Source organism: Ambystoma mexicanum, chromosome 8 (genome assembly GCF_040938575.1).
Source record: "Ambystoma mexicanum isolate Mex_15411 chromosome 8, UKY_AmexF1_1, whole genome shotgun sequence".
Classification (NCBI taxonomy): Eukaryota; Metazoa; Chordata; class Amphibia; order Caudata; family Ambystomatidae; genus Ambystoma; species Ambystoma mexicanum.
The window spans coordinates 1,665,382,279-1,665,402,082 of NC_090929.1; the positions used below are offsets into that span (position 1 = coordinate 1,665,382,279).

A 19,804-nucleotide genomic window follows, 5' to 3' on the forward strand; every position below is an offset into this window, starting at 1 on the left:
ATCCCCCTGGGGTACAGTGAAGAGAAACAAAATCCAACACCAGTGGTATGCGAAAAATAGCTTGACACAGTATTCACAGAGGCCTTGCTTGATTGCTAGATACAAGAGAAATGGCGAAGGATGAGACCTCCTAGTGGGCCTCAGTGTGTGTGACCAGGACGGGAACTAAGGATGGTGCATGGAAGATTGGGGGTATTCCTTCTAGACTAGGAGTCAGATAAGAGAACTTGGAGAAGGTAACAGCTTAATAGGATGGAGAGAGCTTATGCAGATGAGGACAATGGAAAGCAGCAGATGATGTGGCTTTCAAGGTAAGATAAGAGCAGGATGTCAGAGGGAGGCTTAGCAGTTGAGAGCAGGATAGAATGAAAGAGTGTGAAGGTGAAAGAATTTGCATCAGACATTGTGGGCAGTATGGAATGGAACAATAAGAGGTGTTTGTGAGGGTATGGTAAGAGCAGAATGCGAAGTAAGAAGAAACTAGGTCTTGAGTGGTTGGATGGAACATTATTATTGAAATGATCTTCATAGTCAATTGATTTGCCAAGTTGTCTTTGAATGATCTTACTTTATTTATATTTTCTCTTAGATCTGTTGCAAGGGATCCCTGTGACAGAGGATCTCTATTCAATCTTCTCTAAAGAGAAAGAGCATGAAGCATTACACAAGGAGAGCCAAAGGAGCCATCAAGAGCAAATCAGCTTGCTCCTGCAGAACTACATGAAACTTCTGCTACCCGAGGATGAGAAGTTCCACGGAGGATGGGCTCTCATTGACTGCGACCCAAGGTCTCTGTGTTTTTGCTTTGAATTCTACTCCAACCTTGTATTCCTATGGATGACAATCATTAGCTATGTTTTTGGAAAGCTGAGACGAATCACTGTACAGTTAATTATTTTTAAAGAATCACAACCCCATTGATTAAATCACTCCTGCGCCAACCCCCATTTCAAAACTGAATTAAGTTGGCAATTGTATGTTGCATTTGTCAGCAACGTGTAACATATCAAGTACACCATATATGCATTTGGCAGAGAGTGCACTGTGTAATGATGCAAATCGGTAAAGTAGTGTGGTGACCTCATGACATCGTGAGATGTTACTTGTTGGAGCATAGACAGGAATGAGGAGACCTTTGTATTTTGATGCTGTGGCGATAGCATTTTTGTAATTCTGCAGTGTGACCCAGCCCCATATCCTGTAATCATAGCAAGTACTTCCGCTCTGCAGACATACTTTGCCCACTAGAAAATATGTCCACCATTATAAAAAAAGAGCAGCCTATTCGGTCTTTCTCCAAATATGGTTATCCACATGTCTTACACAACAGAGCCACACATTTTGACCCCCTTTTGCCAAAGGTGCAAGATAGTGGAAGCATGATTAGAGCATCCTGATTTATTGCTTTAAGTGACAAGTCTGATAATCTAATTGTTGGCCTGACCCTTCCTCACAAATCTTGTAACTAAAATTATCCTAGCACACTCAGTGCCATCTGATACATTTTTCCACTGACGTAGCAGTTTTTTCACAGACACTTGCCGTTTTTCTGAATGCCTCTATGCATATCCATGAGTTTCTCCCAATATGTCCTTTGTTTTAATAGACTATCTTTTCTTGTTCTCCCAGACAAGATTCTCTCACCCATAGTTCGTTTGCTCTGTTTGGAAATATTTTTCTTTTTTTATTTGTCTTTTTATTCGTGGATTAGCACCCTACTTCTGTGCAAGGGTAAGTGAGGAAGTGCAGAGTGCACATGATCTACTGATTAAAGCCTTCATTCTATCATAACTGGGAATCCTATGCTTCAAGTTGTGATCTCCCTATCCCTCATATCCCCATCACATTGACCATTTACCGTATTCCAGCCTGGGTCTGCATCTCTGCTGTGCCACCATCTTCTACATACTTATAATAAAAGGCCAGGTGTATGTTTGTTGGATGCTGTCTTGCACAGTAGAGGCTGCCTGAATGCACAGAAGGCTACGCTAGAGGGAGCTGTTGCCTTAGGATATACAGTGGTCCAATTTGCATAGCTTCTCCCCTTACAGTGGTCCAATTCACATAGATTCACCTATTGTCACTGCTAATGGGAGCTGGAAGCTTAGGATATATAGTGGTCCTACTTTGTCAATGAAAACCTGCACTTTGCCCGTGTGCACGGGCCTGTACACTAGCTGAGATATAAAAGAGACTTTTTTAGTTCCTTTCTATTGTCCCAGGAAGCCAGCTTTGTTTTGACAATGCCATTAAATGCCTGCACCTTGTCACGAGTACTAATGGCAATAATGACTCTGTGGCAGCCATATTGGCTGGCTACTCACAGCTCATTGCCCAAGTTAACAGGTTTGGCCTATTGGTCTATTAAGTTGGATAGTGGGCCATTACTACCCAGTACAGTTGTCACTGAAAGCATTATTGCCTAAATAAAAGAAACGCTTAATTCCAGTTAGTCTCTTAGTTGTATTACATGCTTGTAAATCCAGTCTTCCTTTTAAGTTCTCAGATCCACACCCCCAAATAACTGCCATATCAGACATGATTTGAACCGGGATATTAGGCATAGAGAGGGACAGAAAGAGTAAACCTCACGGTTCGCGCTGGACAACCCCCCTGCTGGGTGATTCACAGCCAGGCTGTGTGAATGGGGTTTTTTTGCATAAAGGCCGGTCTCTTGGGCTAGAAGTCAGTCGCCACTGGAACTACAATGAACCGAAGAGAAGCGGAGAGAACGACGGCTGCTGCAACTACCCCATCCCGGTGAAGCTTTGCTGCAGTCCTGAGCTATCTACCCTTCGACGACTCAGAGAAGATCCAGTCCGGAGTCGTCTTCCCTTGAGTTTGGTGGGAATAACCAGCTAACCAGCTCATCTTCTACAGCCAGAGGATCCTCTTCCGTGGTCAAAATCGCTGCACACTGCTGTAGTGGACCGGATAGCCACCTGAAGAGCCACTCCTGTTTTTAAGCAGCGCACCTTTTATTCTGTGTCGCTGCTGCCGGCATCCTCCCTGTGTGGTGCAGACCCTCTTCGGACGTCCTCCTTCTCGACGAAGCTCCAGGAATCGTGGGTCTGCGTGAAACCAACCGGAACAATTGCCAGGGCACCAGCTGCACCATTGGAACAAGGTACTGTGTTCTGTTGAGGAAACTGGGTGAATCCCTTTTTCTTCATTTCCAAGGCTTGACCTTGTCTTCTCTCTTTCTTCTAACTTTTGCTTCCGAACATTGACAATATCGAAGTAGTTTTGGCTCCGTTGAATCGTGAACTGTTAGACCGTGTGATTTTCGGCAACTGGCCCCAGTGTCCTTCGACCCTGGCTCCGGCCTCTTGACTTTTGAACTCCTGTCTGAGCGTTTCTTGATTCTGCCTGCCTAACCAAAATATTGCCTGTGATTTTTGCCTCCAACTCCCTCTGGGTATCTCAGGTGCTAAGTGTGTTTTACCCCGGTAGCATTTCATGTCGCGGATACGCGTTTGTTTAGTAGACCGAACTGTCAAAAAGTGATCACAATCGTATTCGCGGTAGCGTGTTTTGTACCCAACCTCCCCCCCCCCCCACTCCCAATTTCCATTCCCCGCAATCCTCCCGCAGGTTTCTGTACACACCACAAGTGTCCTTTGAAGTAAGTATTGTGTCTTATTCAAAGAAAGTCAATATGCTAAAGTAAAAAGTTGTTGGTTCCTTTGTGCTTTGAAAAGAGTGTTATAACAGATGCAACAAGTAGCTTAAGGGTAAGTTGCATACAATGAACCAGCAGGAAAAGTTGAGGCAAGATTATATCTTTTAAATTTAATAAGTATTAAGGAATGAGTAAACGTAATTGAGGGTATTATATACAAAAATAAAATATGTTTGGGCTAACAGTAATATGTGGTCAGACTAACCTCACAAACTACCCACTAAAATATAATGGGAGCAGGGTCTGCTAAACTACCTACGAAAAGAGGGACTTAACAGAAGCAATAAGGAGTTTAGATGCGAGTTATTTGCATTAAATAATTAGGAAGGGTTGAGGAAGGATCACATCCTTTTAATTTAATAAGCATGAAAGAATGATGAAACATAGTTAGGTCCCGCACTAAGATGAGATTGTGCATGAGTGTGCATACACAGGAATGCTAATTACTAATATATTGAAACACAGTGAATAGAAGCAGTTTTAGCACTATGTATCTTAAATTGGAAGAAATATTGTTAATTTAGTCATTTAAGTATCAAAGTGGTCAAAAAGCTAGTATTGCTCGGTTTTATATGGAGCCGATATACTTTATCAGATATCAGATATTAGAGATTGGGATGTCCTTTATTGAAATGTATTACGAGAACGTTCGGTTTTCCCAAAATATGGCGACCGTCTGTGACTTCATGGAAAGGAAAGATGGCCTCAGATGGTAACTAAGGTGACAGGAATACACAAATAGGTTGGCGTCGGATCCTCGCCTTTGATACGAGAGCCGACGCGCAGTGACACGGACATATAGATTGCAGTGATCTATTATCCAGGTAAGTCCACCCGTACTTACGTGGTTGGATGAAATGTAGGAGATAAATAACGAACCAGGATTTAACATACAAGTACAGAATTGGTATTTTAAATGTGAACTAAACACGCAGCGGGATAGTTGTGCATGAAAATACATAAGATGCGGAAAATAGCGGCAGGTATATGTGGCTCACTAAACCTTGGGAATATCTGTGATAATAAGGGAGTTATGCTGGCATATGCGGGCATGACCCGAGCGAGACCAGATGTAGTTAGGATGCGCGATTATAGTGACAGCAATGAAATTATGAATGAGACGAAAATAAGATAAGCAACGGAAAAATAAGTGGATACGAGCATGAAAGTATAAGCATGAACAGCGTTTAAATATGTACGTTTATTACCTTTCAGGTGGGATTAACACGAGGACTTGCAGCTATTGACCACATTTAAGAACATTTTCCATGGTTTTTGGTAGGAAATGAACCTTATAATCATGTGGGGATTTTAAGTGAGCAATGGATGGAAGACTTTACTCAAGAATTAATAAGTTGAAAAGACCAAAAAATAAAACAAATGGGCAGGATGACATTGTGTATGTCGAACATGCAATATAACACTTTGTAATGGTTAAATTGATGGAACTAGATGTACCCAACAATGTGAACAGAGATTTTTGAAACAATGATGAGCGCGAAAAGGGTGAACGCGAAGTCGGACGCTGTTTTGCTGTGACCTGTATGGCCCCGTGGAGACTGTGCAGCGGGAAAGGCTGTTTCCATATTTAGAGCTGTACCGTGCAATACTGGGCATTCAGTGTAAATTACCCACGCGGCACGAACAAGGAGGCATCGAATTGGAGCAGCTGCAGCTTTGAAATCAGCTGTTCGTCCCGTGAGCAGAAGACGGGGAGGAGACCACGCCCCCCAGGAAGAGGAAGCACTTAAACCGTGCACCCAGTGCTCACGGCGATAAGCCTGAGCGCGAAAAGGGTGAACGCGAAGTCGGACACTGTTTTGCTGTTGTGCTGGGGAGCTGGGCTGCAGCTGCACCAGACGCTGAGACTCTGGGACACAGAAGTCTGCCGATCACTCAGAAGGAGAACGGTAAGCCTTTGTATACACTTCAATCTCAATAAACAACCAGGGTGAGCGGGAGACTGCGGGAGTTAACTCCTTTGATCCCGCTTGCCTGAAAGACTGATCAGATTGTAATACAAGCAGTGCAAGATTCACCTCATTTATGGCATCGCATTACAGAGACTTGGCATGCTAATGGTATCGAGTACTGAACTGTCAGGCTGTGGGCCAGTGCTGGATAGAGTGGTGACTTGTCAAAAAACTTTAGACATTAGACAAGCATATATTGTGGAAATTCTACAGTGAGTAGCCTGTCCTGGATCCCCGCCCAGGGCACATTCCCAAAACCTCTGAAAGGTGCTCTTGTTGAAATACTGACAATGAAATTGCACAGCACGAAAGAAATGGAGAGAGAAGGGGGGACGGGTCATATTTAAGTGAGAACCATGAAACAGACACTTCCACTAATCCACAAACTTTGGAAAATACATATTTAAACACTCCTCAGCAAATCTAGGTACAAATACATGCAGAAGAAATGCCTGAATATTTGGTGGACAGTCATAGAGAGAAAAATCCAAGTACTGTAGTAACAAATAAGTGGAAACAGGGACTACAGTACACAATAACAACAAAAATAATTCAACAAAAAATAGAAGATCATTTCGGGGAAAAACGGCAAAAAAGCCATAGTGACGCCGAAGGGGAATCGCTCATTTCATGGGAAAATCCAAGGCGTCCTCAAGTACAGAAATTCTCTCATCACCAACAAAATTGGGGAACGACATCCCCATATCAAACGAGGAGGAATGTGACGCACTACCAATGCACCAAAATATTTGGATTTCTGAAAACACAAGTCAGAATTCAGAAGAACAAAGAGACACAGTTCAATACGAAGAATCTAAGACAAAAACCGATTCCAACACTGAAACATTAAAAGCATTAAACTTTGTTCTCAACTCATTGGTATTGGTTTTTGAAATGCTCGAAATGGAGGTACAGGCACAAAATGGGACACTCCTGGAAATGGCAAAAGAAGTAGCACTGTGTGACTCGTCTTTAGTTGGGCTGGTGGCTGCAATCAACACTAATATGACCTTGCCGCTTCGAGACCTTAATCTGGAAATGGTAAAACAAGGACTTGAAATCTCCTCTATACAACAAAGTTTGAAGAAAAAAAATGACATGGAAGAACAAAATAATAAGTTACTGGGAGAAGTTCTCCTTTTTTTTAAAGGAAATCGCATGTCAGATTTAACAGAGGGAAAAGAAGAAAACATTCGGGAGTATTCACTAGACGATAAGCCACTTTCAGATTCTGTGCTGGAGGAATTCAGAAGGCTTGCCAATGTAGTAGAAGGAGAAATGGAAACCACTGAAGCGATGTCAAAAACCCAGCTAGAAACGATCACTGGGAAACAAACGGAGACAGTCTCAGATTGGCAGCATCCCTGCGTCCAGACCTCGAGAAGCAGGAGAAACATGAGAAAACATCTTGCAGGAAGGGAGCGGTCAAAAACAGCACATTCTAAAACAAAGAAGAACTGAAAGAAGGGGCCGAAAAACAACAAAAGCATTAAAAATGCAGCAGAAAAGGTAAACTCTCAGCCAAGCCCCAAAACCTCTGAAAGCATCGAGGAAATAGAAAACTCAGTATGCAACTCCCAAGATTCAAACATTTCCTTGGGAAAAAATATGAACATCAAAGAGATGAGAACTCAGAAAAAACTAAAGAGAACTTCGAAAAGATCAAAACAGGCACCTGCAAGAAGCTAGAAGAAACTGTTGCAATCGCAAAAGTAAGCATCGGCCTCCAAACCGATGCCAAGCTAGGAGCGAGTAACAACCCAAGAACTAACACAGAGGAGAATATTCTAAAAAATCAAACAAGTTCAGAAGATTTACAAAACATGAAAGAACTAAAAGGAGTTTCTCAAAAAAATACTGCACTAACAACAATAAAGTGGGCACCGATCTTCTTACAAAAGGATCCACAATCCTTGAAAAAGAGTCACAGTTCTTACGACACTGTGACAGCACACAGTGACCCCGGTATAAAAATAGGTCCAATCTTTGTAACAAGTCAGAAGACCAGCAAAAAATCTGGGCATCTCCAACAAACCTGCTCACTGACACAATTTTGAACACAACAAAACTAATAGCAACAAAAGCAGGTAAAGTTCAAATTGGTGAAGGAAAGTCGGTTAAATTAAATATCCAAGGAAATCAAGATGTTGCTCGCTTGGCAACGCAGACACCACCAAAAGCCCACGAATATCTGAGCCAAAGTAACCTCAAAGATTACACTATTCAAAGAGTTTGGATGAGACTGCATTCCAACACTGGGCGCTACAAATCGCTGAGTCATGCAGTGATATTGGGCATAACAAAGAAAGTTACAAATCTTCACTTCCTTTCATCAGAAGATATTGAAAGTGTCAAATTTCCGATGTCACAGGACCCTTTTTTGGTCGAACTAGTACTTACCTCGGAAAATGCAAAAAACGCTATTTCGAAAGACTCCGTGGAGCTTGAATCCTATGGGCTGGAAGTCTCATGTAATGACTCAGAAAGAAATGCCACTGTTACCCATTGTAACTCCCCCACTCAAAATTGCATGGGAAGGGAAATATCAAATGAGTTGAAATTGAAAACGGGGGGGTAGTAGAGAGGCGGAATTAAGTTTAAAGGACAACATTCTTATGCTCCTTCCAGAGATTCTCTCTCAAGTACTGCAGAAGCTAGGACTAGGTACGCAGCAACTTTAGAAAGGATGATTTAAATGTGTTCAGCTGGAACTCGCGGGGCTCCAGTACTATAAGGGCCAAAGAAATGCGGGCACACTTATTTAACCAGGGTGATGTTGTTTTATTACAAGAAACCTGGTTGGTAAACCCATTATATATTGAAGGGTACACAGTATTATGCCTACCGGCATCACAAAAAGCACTAGGGATACCATCAGGGGGTTTGGTCATAGCTCTTAAAAATCAATTATTTAAAAACATAACCCACATTTGGAAAAATACTCTAGGTATTCAAGCATGTAGAGCAGAAATACATCAAAAAGGAAAACCCTCAACCCTCAGGATGAACATTTACTGGAACCCCGCCAGTTCAAAACTAGACATATTTTTAGAAAACCTGGGCCTCCTACTGGAAGCAGTGACATTGAATTCGGTCTCTAGTAATATAATTCTGGCAGGAGACTTTAATACAAACTGTCTACACTTACAAAATAATGATTTAAAAGATTTGGCGGCCGGGAAGCTAAGAAGGGGAAGAATGTGGCTGGAGTTCATGGAACGCTGAGACCTTAAAATGGTTAATAGCTCAACGGGGGGAGATCAAGGAATACATACAACGTGGCATAGAGGGAAATCATCTTCCACTTTAGACTATATTTTTGTTTCCCAGAGACTGTATGCATTACCCTCACTTCTTGTTTTAAAACAAGACCGGTGTAGTGACCATAGTAGACTGGAGCTTTCGTTGCATAAAATTCTAGGACTAACAACAGTTGGAGATAATCAGTTGGAGGCAAAAAAAGTCAAAATCAGGGTAGTGAAATACAAGAATGGGGGTCTAAAGCTCAATGAGAGGCTAAAAAAAGATTTCCGGAGTACATCTGGATATCAGAATGTGACCCACATAGGTTTACCAAATTTCTATGGACCACTTTAGCACCAAGAGATTTAGTAGGGAGCGCAAAACAAAAACATCTTCACGCTTTTGATGAAGTAACAAAAAAAAAGAGAGCATAGGAAAGACGGCGAGAAATTAAGACATCAGGGTATCCAGCAGAACTATATAAAGCAGAAATAAAAAGCGAGAAAGCCAACTATAGATCTTGGTCATTTTTATAAAGGGAAGCCCGGATGCAAAAAGACGGGGAGCGTGTACTCAAAACACTGAGAGAAAACAACACCAGAAATTTCTGGGAAACATTAAACCAATTTGAGGGGGAAACGGGCAATTCTCTCTGTAACCTAGTCTCTGAAGAAGGCTCGGTTGAATATTTAACAGAGACCTACAAGTGTCATTGCACTTGTCATTTTGTGATCAATCCAGATATATCTTGGCAACTTAATTTCGACGAGAAGGAAATTTACGAAATTATAACTAACTCTTCGACCTCTAAAGCATCAGGATTGAATGGCCTGACTTATCAGATATTTAAAAGTGAACCGGAATTATGGTCAAAACTATTGTCTGGTCTCATTAGGGAAATCCTTAAGAAATGGGTAATTCCAATTTCCTGGAAAACAGCATTAGTAATACCCTTCTTTAAAAACAGGGATCGTCGAGCAGCAGCAAATTACAGACCAATAGCGGTGTTCGACATTGAAAGTAAAATATTTATGAAACTTCTCCTAAATCATGTTTTAAAATGGGTAGAAGAGTTTGACATCTTATCACGTTTCCAAACAGGGTTCCGAAGGGGACTGTCGACATCAGTAAATGGTCTGATCCTTAACCTGTTGAATGAACAGACAGAGAATAAGAAATCGCTCCCATTGTATGGAGCTTGGATCGATTTATCTAAAGTTTTGATCAAGTGGAAAGAGCATTACTCTGGCAAAAATTGCGAGGGTTGAGCATGCCAGAAACACTATTGTCTATACTGGTGAAATTGCATAGAGACACAAACTTGAGAGTTCGTCTAGATGCAATGGGTCACCTCTCATTAATGAAGGTAAACAGGGAGGTTAGACAAGGGTGCTTAGGAGCGCCTCTCTTTTTCAATCTGTTTTTGGCAGACATGGGGCCTTTTTTGGAATCATCTACGTCAGCCCCATTTTGAATGGGAGAAATATCTGTTGGCTGGCCTACGCAGATAATATAGTACTTCTTGATAGAACACCAATCACTTCAACCCACCAAACACTTCAACGCTTGCTCACGAGACTGAATGAGTATGTTGGGATAAACAGACTAACGATCAATCCTGCCAAATCTAATATTCTCATTTTTAAACATCCTCTTACAAAAGCTAAGTACAACAGCTGGAAACTGGGAGGCGAAAGTATTGGAGTTGTTGTTAGGGAGAATTCTCTGTTAAGGCTAATTTCCCAAACCTAGTGAGTCCCCCAGCAGCTTTGCTGGATTTTTGGGGTTATTTTTTTTCTCATGCTAAGGGTGAAACTCTTTTTCTCCCACTCTTAGGCATGATTTGAGAATGTCCTTTGACTTTCAATGTGTTTTATGGGCTATGGGGTCTTTTACTCCATATGGCTTCATGTGTTTTTGGTATGTGTATTACACAGCACCCTCAGTGCAGTAACACAGGTGTGTCATAGTGACCCCCAAACAGACTCCATACCCTGGGACTGACTACTGTCTCCCAGGGCATATAAAGTCACCATTGGCTTTACTAGTCTCAAATTGTGAACAGAACCAGTGCAAACCATCATATTGTGGAAGTACTGGTAGGGGTAATTCGATTGCCCCTGGGTCTGTTTTCCAAGGGGGCACTGTCCAGTCCCCCCTTGTCGAGTTTCTGGCTGGTGGCAGTGGATACCACGCAAAATATTCCACTGGAATATTTCCTATGGGATTTTCTCATTCATTTTAAACACACCACTTTTTGGTGCAATGTTAAAGATACCGCCGGGTTATTTATTTAATATTTATTCCCCGGTTGGGTCTTTTTGCCAGGACTCGGTTTTAAAATGGCATTTGTGTTCGCCTCTGAAACTCTAACCCAAGTCGAGCCCTTTGTTCCACTTTTTGGCGGGCTTCTCCACAGAAGCCCTCCAAATGGTGCCACTCTGTCTGGGGTCTACAGGATGTGTGGGAGGGTATTAGGCACCCTGGACTGAGTTGCCTTAGCAACTCAAGTCGCACTCTTGTGTGATTGGCCCGCTGTCATGATGCATACCCCCGGGCATCCAGACCACGTCCATCAGCCCCGGGAGCAGGCATCATGTCGCCTTGAGAAAACCCAGCAACCCCTGCTAGGGGCCGTCTGTGTTCAGTCCTGGCGCCTATGGTGCCAGCTCATATGGGACATCAGTCCTGGCGCCATAGGCGCCAGGCTCATAGGTGCACACTTACCTGATGCAGACCATGCTGCAAGAAGATCCAAGCCCATGTGAGGCCTGGAAGGGACTACTTTACCTTAGGGACTATTTTGTTACTCGGGTGTGGTCGGGGAGGAATACCTACCTGGGACTACTTTGGAGGCTATTTAAAACACGCCCGAAGAGCAGCACACACTTTGCGTTATTCTGCATCCAGCAGCGTAACGTTCACCGTGCCAGCAGCAGCATCCGGCCTTCTGCCGCGCCCGCCTCAAACCTGGAACACCTAGAAAGAAGGAAAGAAGCAAAGGTTAGAACAAGAGTATTACCTGATTCCGGATTCATCGCATCTTCAAACCAGAGGAAAGACTTTGTTTTAAACGCGTCGCATCGCCAGCAGCAGCGCGGCGCCATACTCACCGTTCCACGCAGCATCTCTTCGATCCGGCGCTGTCTCCATCTTTATATCGCCGAATCCCAGCACCTAAGGGGGACAAGAAACAAGGTGAGCAGAGAGAACAGACAGAGACCATCTCTTTAGCCGTCATATGCTTACCTGATTTTACCGCCGGAGGTATAACTCATCAGCACGCCACATCTTCTTATGCCGCACCTGTAAGATAAGGAGAAAGCAGAAAGTTTAACCCTTGGCATTATTTACCGGACAGTGTTGGGTAACAGACATTTACCGGAGCGCTTTCAGCTGTCAATCTTCTAATTGGATCAAAGCTGTAAGATAAAAGAGGAATTGGACAGGAGTGAATTCCGGACATTTTGAACTCTTACGAGTCTTCGCCAGGACCTTTTGGAGTCAGGATTCGTCTACAACTCTTCCAATATCTTCAAGCCAGTGAAATAACTGGTCTTCAACGCGCCCCTGCGTGCTTCGCAGGATGGAGGGCTCATCCTTCAAGAATATAAGTTGAGATTGCTGAGAGGGCGCTTCAGAGGTGATTAGTGGGGAGGAGAGAGGGGGTGCTATCACTTGAATCCACAAGTGGCTAAATCCATCTCTCCACTTGTAGGAGAATATTTCTACGGGTCAAGCAGACAAGATTAGGAGGGCAGATCCAGTCAGTCATCGCTGCACTACGCATCACGTAGGTGGAGGCCGCAGCAGTCCGGGTCTGACCGACGCCCCTGTGGGAGCCAGGTGAGCGTAACACCCAGTGGTGAGCCGCCCGGCTCACCACTTAACATGTTTGAGTGACAGCTAGGCTGTTGAATAGGGGTTTTTCTGCATAAAAGCAGGGCTTTGGGGACTGGAACTTCAGAAGTCGCCACAGGACCTAAAGAATCCTAAGAGGGGAGAAGCTGAGCCATCTACAACGGCGACACCTCCGGTGGAGCCCTGCTGTACGAACTCACCACTTCCCCGACGACAGAGGAGATCTTCTTCCAGGAGAGTCTTCTTCCCTTTGAGCTGGTGGGACCAACCAGTACGCCTTTTTCGCCTTCCTGGAATGTCTCGTGGTCGAATCGCCCGTGCCAAGCAACCTGGCGGCCGGATAGCCGCGCTTCACCACTACCGCGAATAAAAGGTCGTACCTTTTAATCGGGAAACTCAGCGGCTGGTTTCTTCCCTGGCAGTGCAACGACCTCCAGCTTTCTTCCTCGTCGAGATCATCTCTTCCTCTGGTTGAAGCCACAACTTGCACCCGCTGCCAGGAACAACTACCACGGCTGGAACTTTCTCACCATTTCAGGTACTGTGTCCCGCCTGGTCTCCCTTGCAACAGATTGTCCAAGGTGTCCCGTAAATCCTTGACTTTCTAACTGGGTTGACCTCAGACCTGCTAACTTTGCCTTTCTGAACTGATCCAACCTTGTTTTGACTTTCCTGCAAAGACTTTGAGTGCATTTCCACTGTGTGATCTTGGGCACATTCCGCCTTGCTCTCTCCAAGAGTGGGCCTGGCCTATGAACTTTTTGCTCTACAGTAGACCCTGCCTTTCTTGACTTGCTGTGGTTTCTTAAAAGTGTTGGTACTGTGTTATTTTCCTACTCTGCCTTTTCTCTCCCTTTTTAAACGAATTATTGGAGTGCCATCTAAGGTTACGCGCTCACCTCTGTTTTGCTAAATAAGTGGTGTCTTAACCTAGACTTGTCGAATAATTAACTAGGGAGGTGTATATACTTATAGTGACTGTGTTTGAACTTGCTTGATATATTGGTGCCAATGTATTTTCATAAGTGTGTTTTTAAATAAATAATTATATACTTTTATACCAAAGCTCTGGTCAGTGTTTGCTTGTTCTACTGTATTTTTAGCCCTATTGTGTACACTCTATATACTGCCTAACTCTTCTTGAGAGAAGTCTGACTGCTCAGCCACAGCTACCAGGTAAATCTGGGTGGTTCAGACTGCTACCAATTGGGTTTACTGCTTACTCCTGTGGTCTTAAACGTTTTGCAGTGGTCCCTAAGGGAACTGCACAGGTTTCTGCCTAACAGTTGCAGAAACTATAAAATATCTGGGTTACAACGTACACACCTATCCAGCTCTATACAAGGCAGAATCTGAGATCATGGACAAAGTAACACAAGCCGCGTCACAAATGATCAAACTGAATTATAAGTTGTGTACATTTTCCATTCTTCTGCTAGTCAAGTATTATCTAGCTAAAGTAGTCCCAGTGATATTATATGGACTGGAAGCTAGATCGGGTCGTTAGTCAGCAAACTGGGAAATCTTTGAAGGTCGACTGTGGAAAAAAGTCCTGGGACTTCCAAGTTGTACACCTATTGGAAGTCTGAGATTCGAGCTAGGCTTAAAATCTCTGACATGTATGGCAGACTTCAAACTGATCTCTCGGTTTTGAGAAATAGTCACAGGTAGAAAGACTACCCTTTATGGTGACCTTAGGTGTCAAAGGTCAGGGGGCAAATCAGCAACTTTGTCAGTACTGGGGGATAAAGTAATGAAAGCTCTTACAAAAATTGACCTTGACGAGGAAACTCTGGTTTCTATCCCAAAAAAAAAATGGAACTTTTCGATTGGATTGAAACAGTAGAGAAGGTCAGATCCGACCCAGTTCCAAATCCTTTCTTGAGGGGGGGGAAAAGGAACTTCCTCAGAATGAGGCTAAACTTGGTCCTTTGTTGGCAGGTTTTGGAAAAGTGAAATCAAGGGGATAAGGCAAAATAACTGTGCTCGATTTGTGTAAACCCAGCCAAACAAACATTAAGGCATTTACTAATGGACTGTGAAGGATCATGGAAACATCGGTCAAGACTTTTTAGGAACTTTGTGCGCCGAGATGAGGATATTATTTCAGACTTTTTGTGGGAAAGACTCATCTCTGGCACCAATGCCGCATTATCATCGGCTGCTGTTCAGGTGCTAATCAACTGTGAAATCATTGTTTAATTTATACATTCTTGGAAAAACAGTTCACCATAATGGTGATCTTTCAGAAGCACGTTGAGACAATAAAGACCAATAGTGTAAATGCCTTAACAAGTAGCTGGGATAGTCAAAATTAGAACAAAACGAGATATTTAATTAGAATTTGTATACCCACAAAAATGTTTGTTTGTATTTTTCATCTTTTGTAAAGGCTCATAGAGTCAGAAACAAATAAATACATAAAAAAATAATGATGCAGAAGTGGGAACCGAACCAAATTGGAAGTGAATAAAGTGATAGTTATTACCAGATTTACAGATATGAGCATTAGGGTTGAAGTAGGTTTTCATGGTATAACACATGTGAATATAAGAAGCCTTGAAAACCAGAGTCCTGATGGATTCTCACCAAAATTGTACAAACTCTTCAGATGTTTCCTCATGGGCCCATTGACAGAGCTGCTGAACTCATTCAGAGAAACAGGCATGGTAACTCCCTCTATGCTAGAATCCACCACCATCATGCTGCTAAAGCCTGGAAAAGACTCATATAGGATCAACTAGCTTCTAAACATGGACACACATTTACTCCAAAGTATTGGCGAACAGACTGGCGAAAGTATTCCCCAAAATCATTAACGCTGACCAAACAGGATTAATTGCGGGAAGGAGCACCGGGGACAACATCCGCCAGGCTCTGAACCTAATAGAAGTGGCATTGATGGAATACCAAGAACTGTCCCTACTCACCCTAGACGCAACCAAGGTTTTTGATCGGGTTGATTGGACATTCATGCGCTTAACCCTCGAAGAATTTCAATTCGGCCCTTTGTTTCGCACAATTCTGTTAGCCAACTACAGAGCCCCAAGAACAAGCCTTACGGTAAACCAGAAACTATCGTCCCCCATCCCACTCTCCTTCGTGACGAGACAAGGATGTCCGCTCTCCCCACTAACCTTCGCCCTAATTATGGAGCCATTTGCCCAAAGTATCCACAACAATAACACTATCGAAGGAATGGAATTAAAAGGTGAACAGCCGAGCGTCGCTTCTGGTAGCCCTGGCAGAACTTTAAGCATTTGAACGAGTGGCAGGTTTGCCATTAACTATGGTAAGTCCGAAGCGCTAGAAGTGAACATGGCCAATGAGACAATAAACTGCCTGCGACCTACCTGCCCATTGGAATGGAGCACGACAACAGCAAAATACCTGGGGGCACATATTGTGGCATACCCCAAAAACATGCATGCAGCAAATTTACCCCACCTGTTCAGTGACCTGGAGGCTGACCATAAAAGATGGGGGGGGGGCAGCAAAAACAGATCTCCCAGTTCATATGGAAAGGGGCAAGGCTCAAATCACGCAGAAGGTAATGACAGGAGCAGCCAAATGTGGAGGAATGGGAGTGCCTAACCTCTGCAACTATTACGTAGCATCCCAACTAACGTACTCTCCCAATTGTTTGAGAATGGATCCCCCTTAGCCTTTGTGGAATCTAAAACCTGCTTCACTCTATCTGAAACAGATAGATTTACCTATGCACAAATTCGTCACTGGATCACCGAACCACTGGTCAAACAAGGAGCCACTAGGGAGATCCACCCCCTAAAATTGACGCTACAAGAAAGGCCCCTGATGAGGGCACATCACTAAAATATACAAACTCCTACAAGATGACATGCTAACCACTAGACCCTCATACATGGCTCTTTGGGAAGCAGGCCTGGGGCACCCCATAGACAAACATGGGTCATCATCTGTACTAGAAACAGCACAGCTACTAGATGTGCCACCAATAGAGAATGTGCTCTCAAACTGCTCTACCGCTGGTACTATTCCCCCAGAACTCCTACATCATTGTAATTACTCTCTTGACCCTAACTGCTGGAGTCAATGTGGGGCCAGAGGGACATACTTCTGCGTGTGGTGGGAGTGCCAGGCGGCATAATCCTTCACAGAGAAGGTGCTCCAGACCTAGAAGCTATTACTCACTGCAAACTCCCACTGACCCCGGACATAATCCTACTAGGAACACCACTACCGGAATGCTACCCGAGGTCGGGACCAAACGCAAGGCGGCTAGTCCTAGCGGCAAAGATCACCCTCGCCCACAAGTGGAAGACACGGGAGGGTCCCCTACTATCGCTATGGTGGATTAAATCTGTGACAAGGTGTTCCTATATACAAACGACTCAATTGGGGTAGGTTATTTGTATAGTACGCCATAGAATTGTGCGAACTGGTCATTGATATGTTTGTGCCCCTATAAGTTCCCCTTATCTGTCACTGATGTAATCGATAATTTGTGCTGCTTGCCGATTGCGCAATGTGAGTGCCATAAGATGAAGGGGCCGATCACCCTCGCAATAATACATTTGTGACCAAGTAGTGAATGATTTCTGAGCCCGGGAGGAGGAGACCACCTTTAAGTCAGATCGAAGCCCCACCAGTTTAGCGCGTGTTTGTGAGTCGTGCAAGCGTATCTGCTTCCTTTCCATGACCAGTATCTCAGCCCTCAGTTGTACTTCCCGTTCCCCCCATGTTTTTAGTTTCTGAGCCCACCTCAATATACATTGCCCTCTCAAGTATGTCTTTTATGAGTCCCAGAACTTCAATGCAGTGTAATCAGCTGATACGTTGGTTTGCCAGAATAAGTCAGTGTCCCTGGCTGGTGCCCATAATGGGACCATAATTTCATACGGAGGATTACGTACCAAAACATACCCAAACCTTCCAAACCATGAACAAACAGTAGAACATTGGGAAAGTAGAACTGTATCCCAATACAGAGAGGGGAAAGTCCATGCATGGGTTTGGTTAGGGTCTCCTACATTCCCCATGCATACCGAAGTCCTCGTCCACATAGTATTGGTGGTGTTGTGGACTATCTTCATCCTCCAAACTATAATCATACAATCAGAACTCATTAAACTCAAGGCTAAGATCTTGCGACTACTATTCAGGATGCCTAAATCATTGTCCATTGAATATCTTTTACTGGAGTTTGACCTTTTGAAAGTAACAGGAGTAATTGACCATAAAATGGTGATGGGATACGAGAAATTGCAACAGCTTGAGAATGGAACAATAATGGGAGAACTCATGACTGCATTTATGGGAATCGACAAGCACACAAAATTTGGGACACTTGGACGGCTACATGAAATACAGATGATGCTAAATAAGCGAACAAAGGGAAATAATAAAAAATCAGTACCAGGAAAGTGATATGGTCAAATTAGCATCTTATGTCAAAAGTGGCCCCTTTATCTCATACTGGTTGGACCGAACCACTAAGTCGAAATACATTGATGCTCATCCTAATAGCGCTATCATACACAACTACTTGCTATGTAAATTCAACCGCTCTGAAGTCCTGGAAATAGTGGGTGCAAAGATGAGAATACCGCGCAATGAGCGATATTGCCTTTTTTATGGGGAGAACACTATTGAAACGGCCAAGCATATTTTGTGCAATTGTGATAGTCTAACAGCTTTGAGATCAAATTATTATTATTATTAGCGCATATTCAAATACGTTGATGACATTCATCCTTCACTGTGGGTCTGATTGATGGAAGGAAATTATGCAAATTTAATACATCATATGACATTTTATGCAGAATGTATGAATATTTTAGAAGAATTAACCAATGAATAATGTAAAAATGCAAATAAGTTTTAGGGATTAGGTTGTATTTTTATTAATAATGAATTGTAATGATAGACGTTTTTTTAATAGTCCAGAATCCATGAATGTATTATGATGTTTTTAAATTGTGTGTTTTATGCAAAACCAATGTTGGCTATATGTATAATAAAATAAAAATAATCACACAACACAAAAAAAAACAGGTGGAGTGGATGAGCTTCGTGTGACAGATGATGCAGTGAAGCTGTAAGCAACATCCCGCCTGTAGCAGAAGAGTCAGTGTTGTGTGCCCATGGGGCCACGTAATAATGGTGTCTATACAGGAGTGTGCATCTTCGGGGTCTCCTTTGTGGGTAATGAGGAGTGAGCCCCTTTTGGCCAGGGATGTTTTCCCAAGAGTGTATCTTTCTGAGGGATTGCCCTGAAAACATATGTTAGTGCAAAAGAGTGGGTTCAGGTACAGAGTCTTGCAATGCTCTTTTCACTGGAGGTTCTTGCTGGCTGAGAGTGCCGGGTCTTCGAAGGAGTGCCACTGTTTGTCCAGCTGAATGCACCATACGGCCGGGAATTTCACATAGTATCTGTGCTCTGTACCCTTCAGGGCTTCAAAGATTGGACTAAACTCCTTCCTGCGCCTTGAGACCTCGATGGAAAAATCATTGAATAGTCCGATATCAGCCCCGTCCACAAGTATCGTTCCGGCAGCCCTGTATGCCTTCAATATGGATAATTTAGGTTGAAAATTGAGGAGCCACATTGTGATGACCCATGGGCATTCCCCGGGGTGGGTTTGGGGACGGGGCCCTATATACCCATTCTATGATGAGGTTTTGTGGGTCTTGGATCTGTAGTTTGTCATGGAAGAACCGATAGATATAGGCTTCCAGATCCGGTCCTTGGCTGTATTCCAGAAGGCCCACCAAACGTAGATTATTTCTCCTTGACCTGTTTTCTTGGTCCTCCATCTTTGCACCAAGGCGTTGGACCTCTCTAATTAGGCCATCGATATCCGTGGTGGCCGTCTTGGCATTATCCTCGATGGAGCTGATTTTATTTATTTATTTTAATTTTTGTAATGCGCCACATGCACACAGGCCTCAGGACGCACATAAAACGGAGATAGGCCGCACAAAACGCAAAGATCAAGTCGGAGCTTGAGTGTCAAAGCTAGTGCCACCAAAACGGCCCAGTTTAAATCTCGGTTGAACAAGT

The 19,804-nt window shown here is 43.4% G+C and overlaps 1 protein-coding gene across 4 annotated transcripts in view; it reads left to right on the forward strand.

Annotated features, from left to right (window-relative positions):
• Positions 1–19,804, forward strand: part of INPP5F (inositol polyphosphate-5-phosphatase F) — a 2,244,937-nt gene that overhangs the window by 1,745,386 nt on the left and 479,747 nt on the right. For all 4 annotated transcript variants that reach the window (XR_011268751.1, XM_069611942.1, XM_069611943.1 and 1 more), the window contains one exon: positions 590–788. Coding sequence is in view for 3 of the 4 variants with exons in the window: in XM_069611942.1 (XP_069468043.1) it covers positions 590–788 (199 nt within the window). In the remaining variant the exon portion in view is untranslated. The remainder of the gene's footprint in view (positions 1–589; positions 789–19,804) is intronic.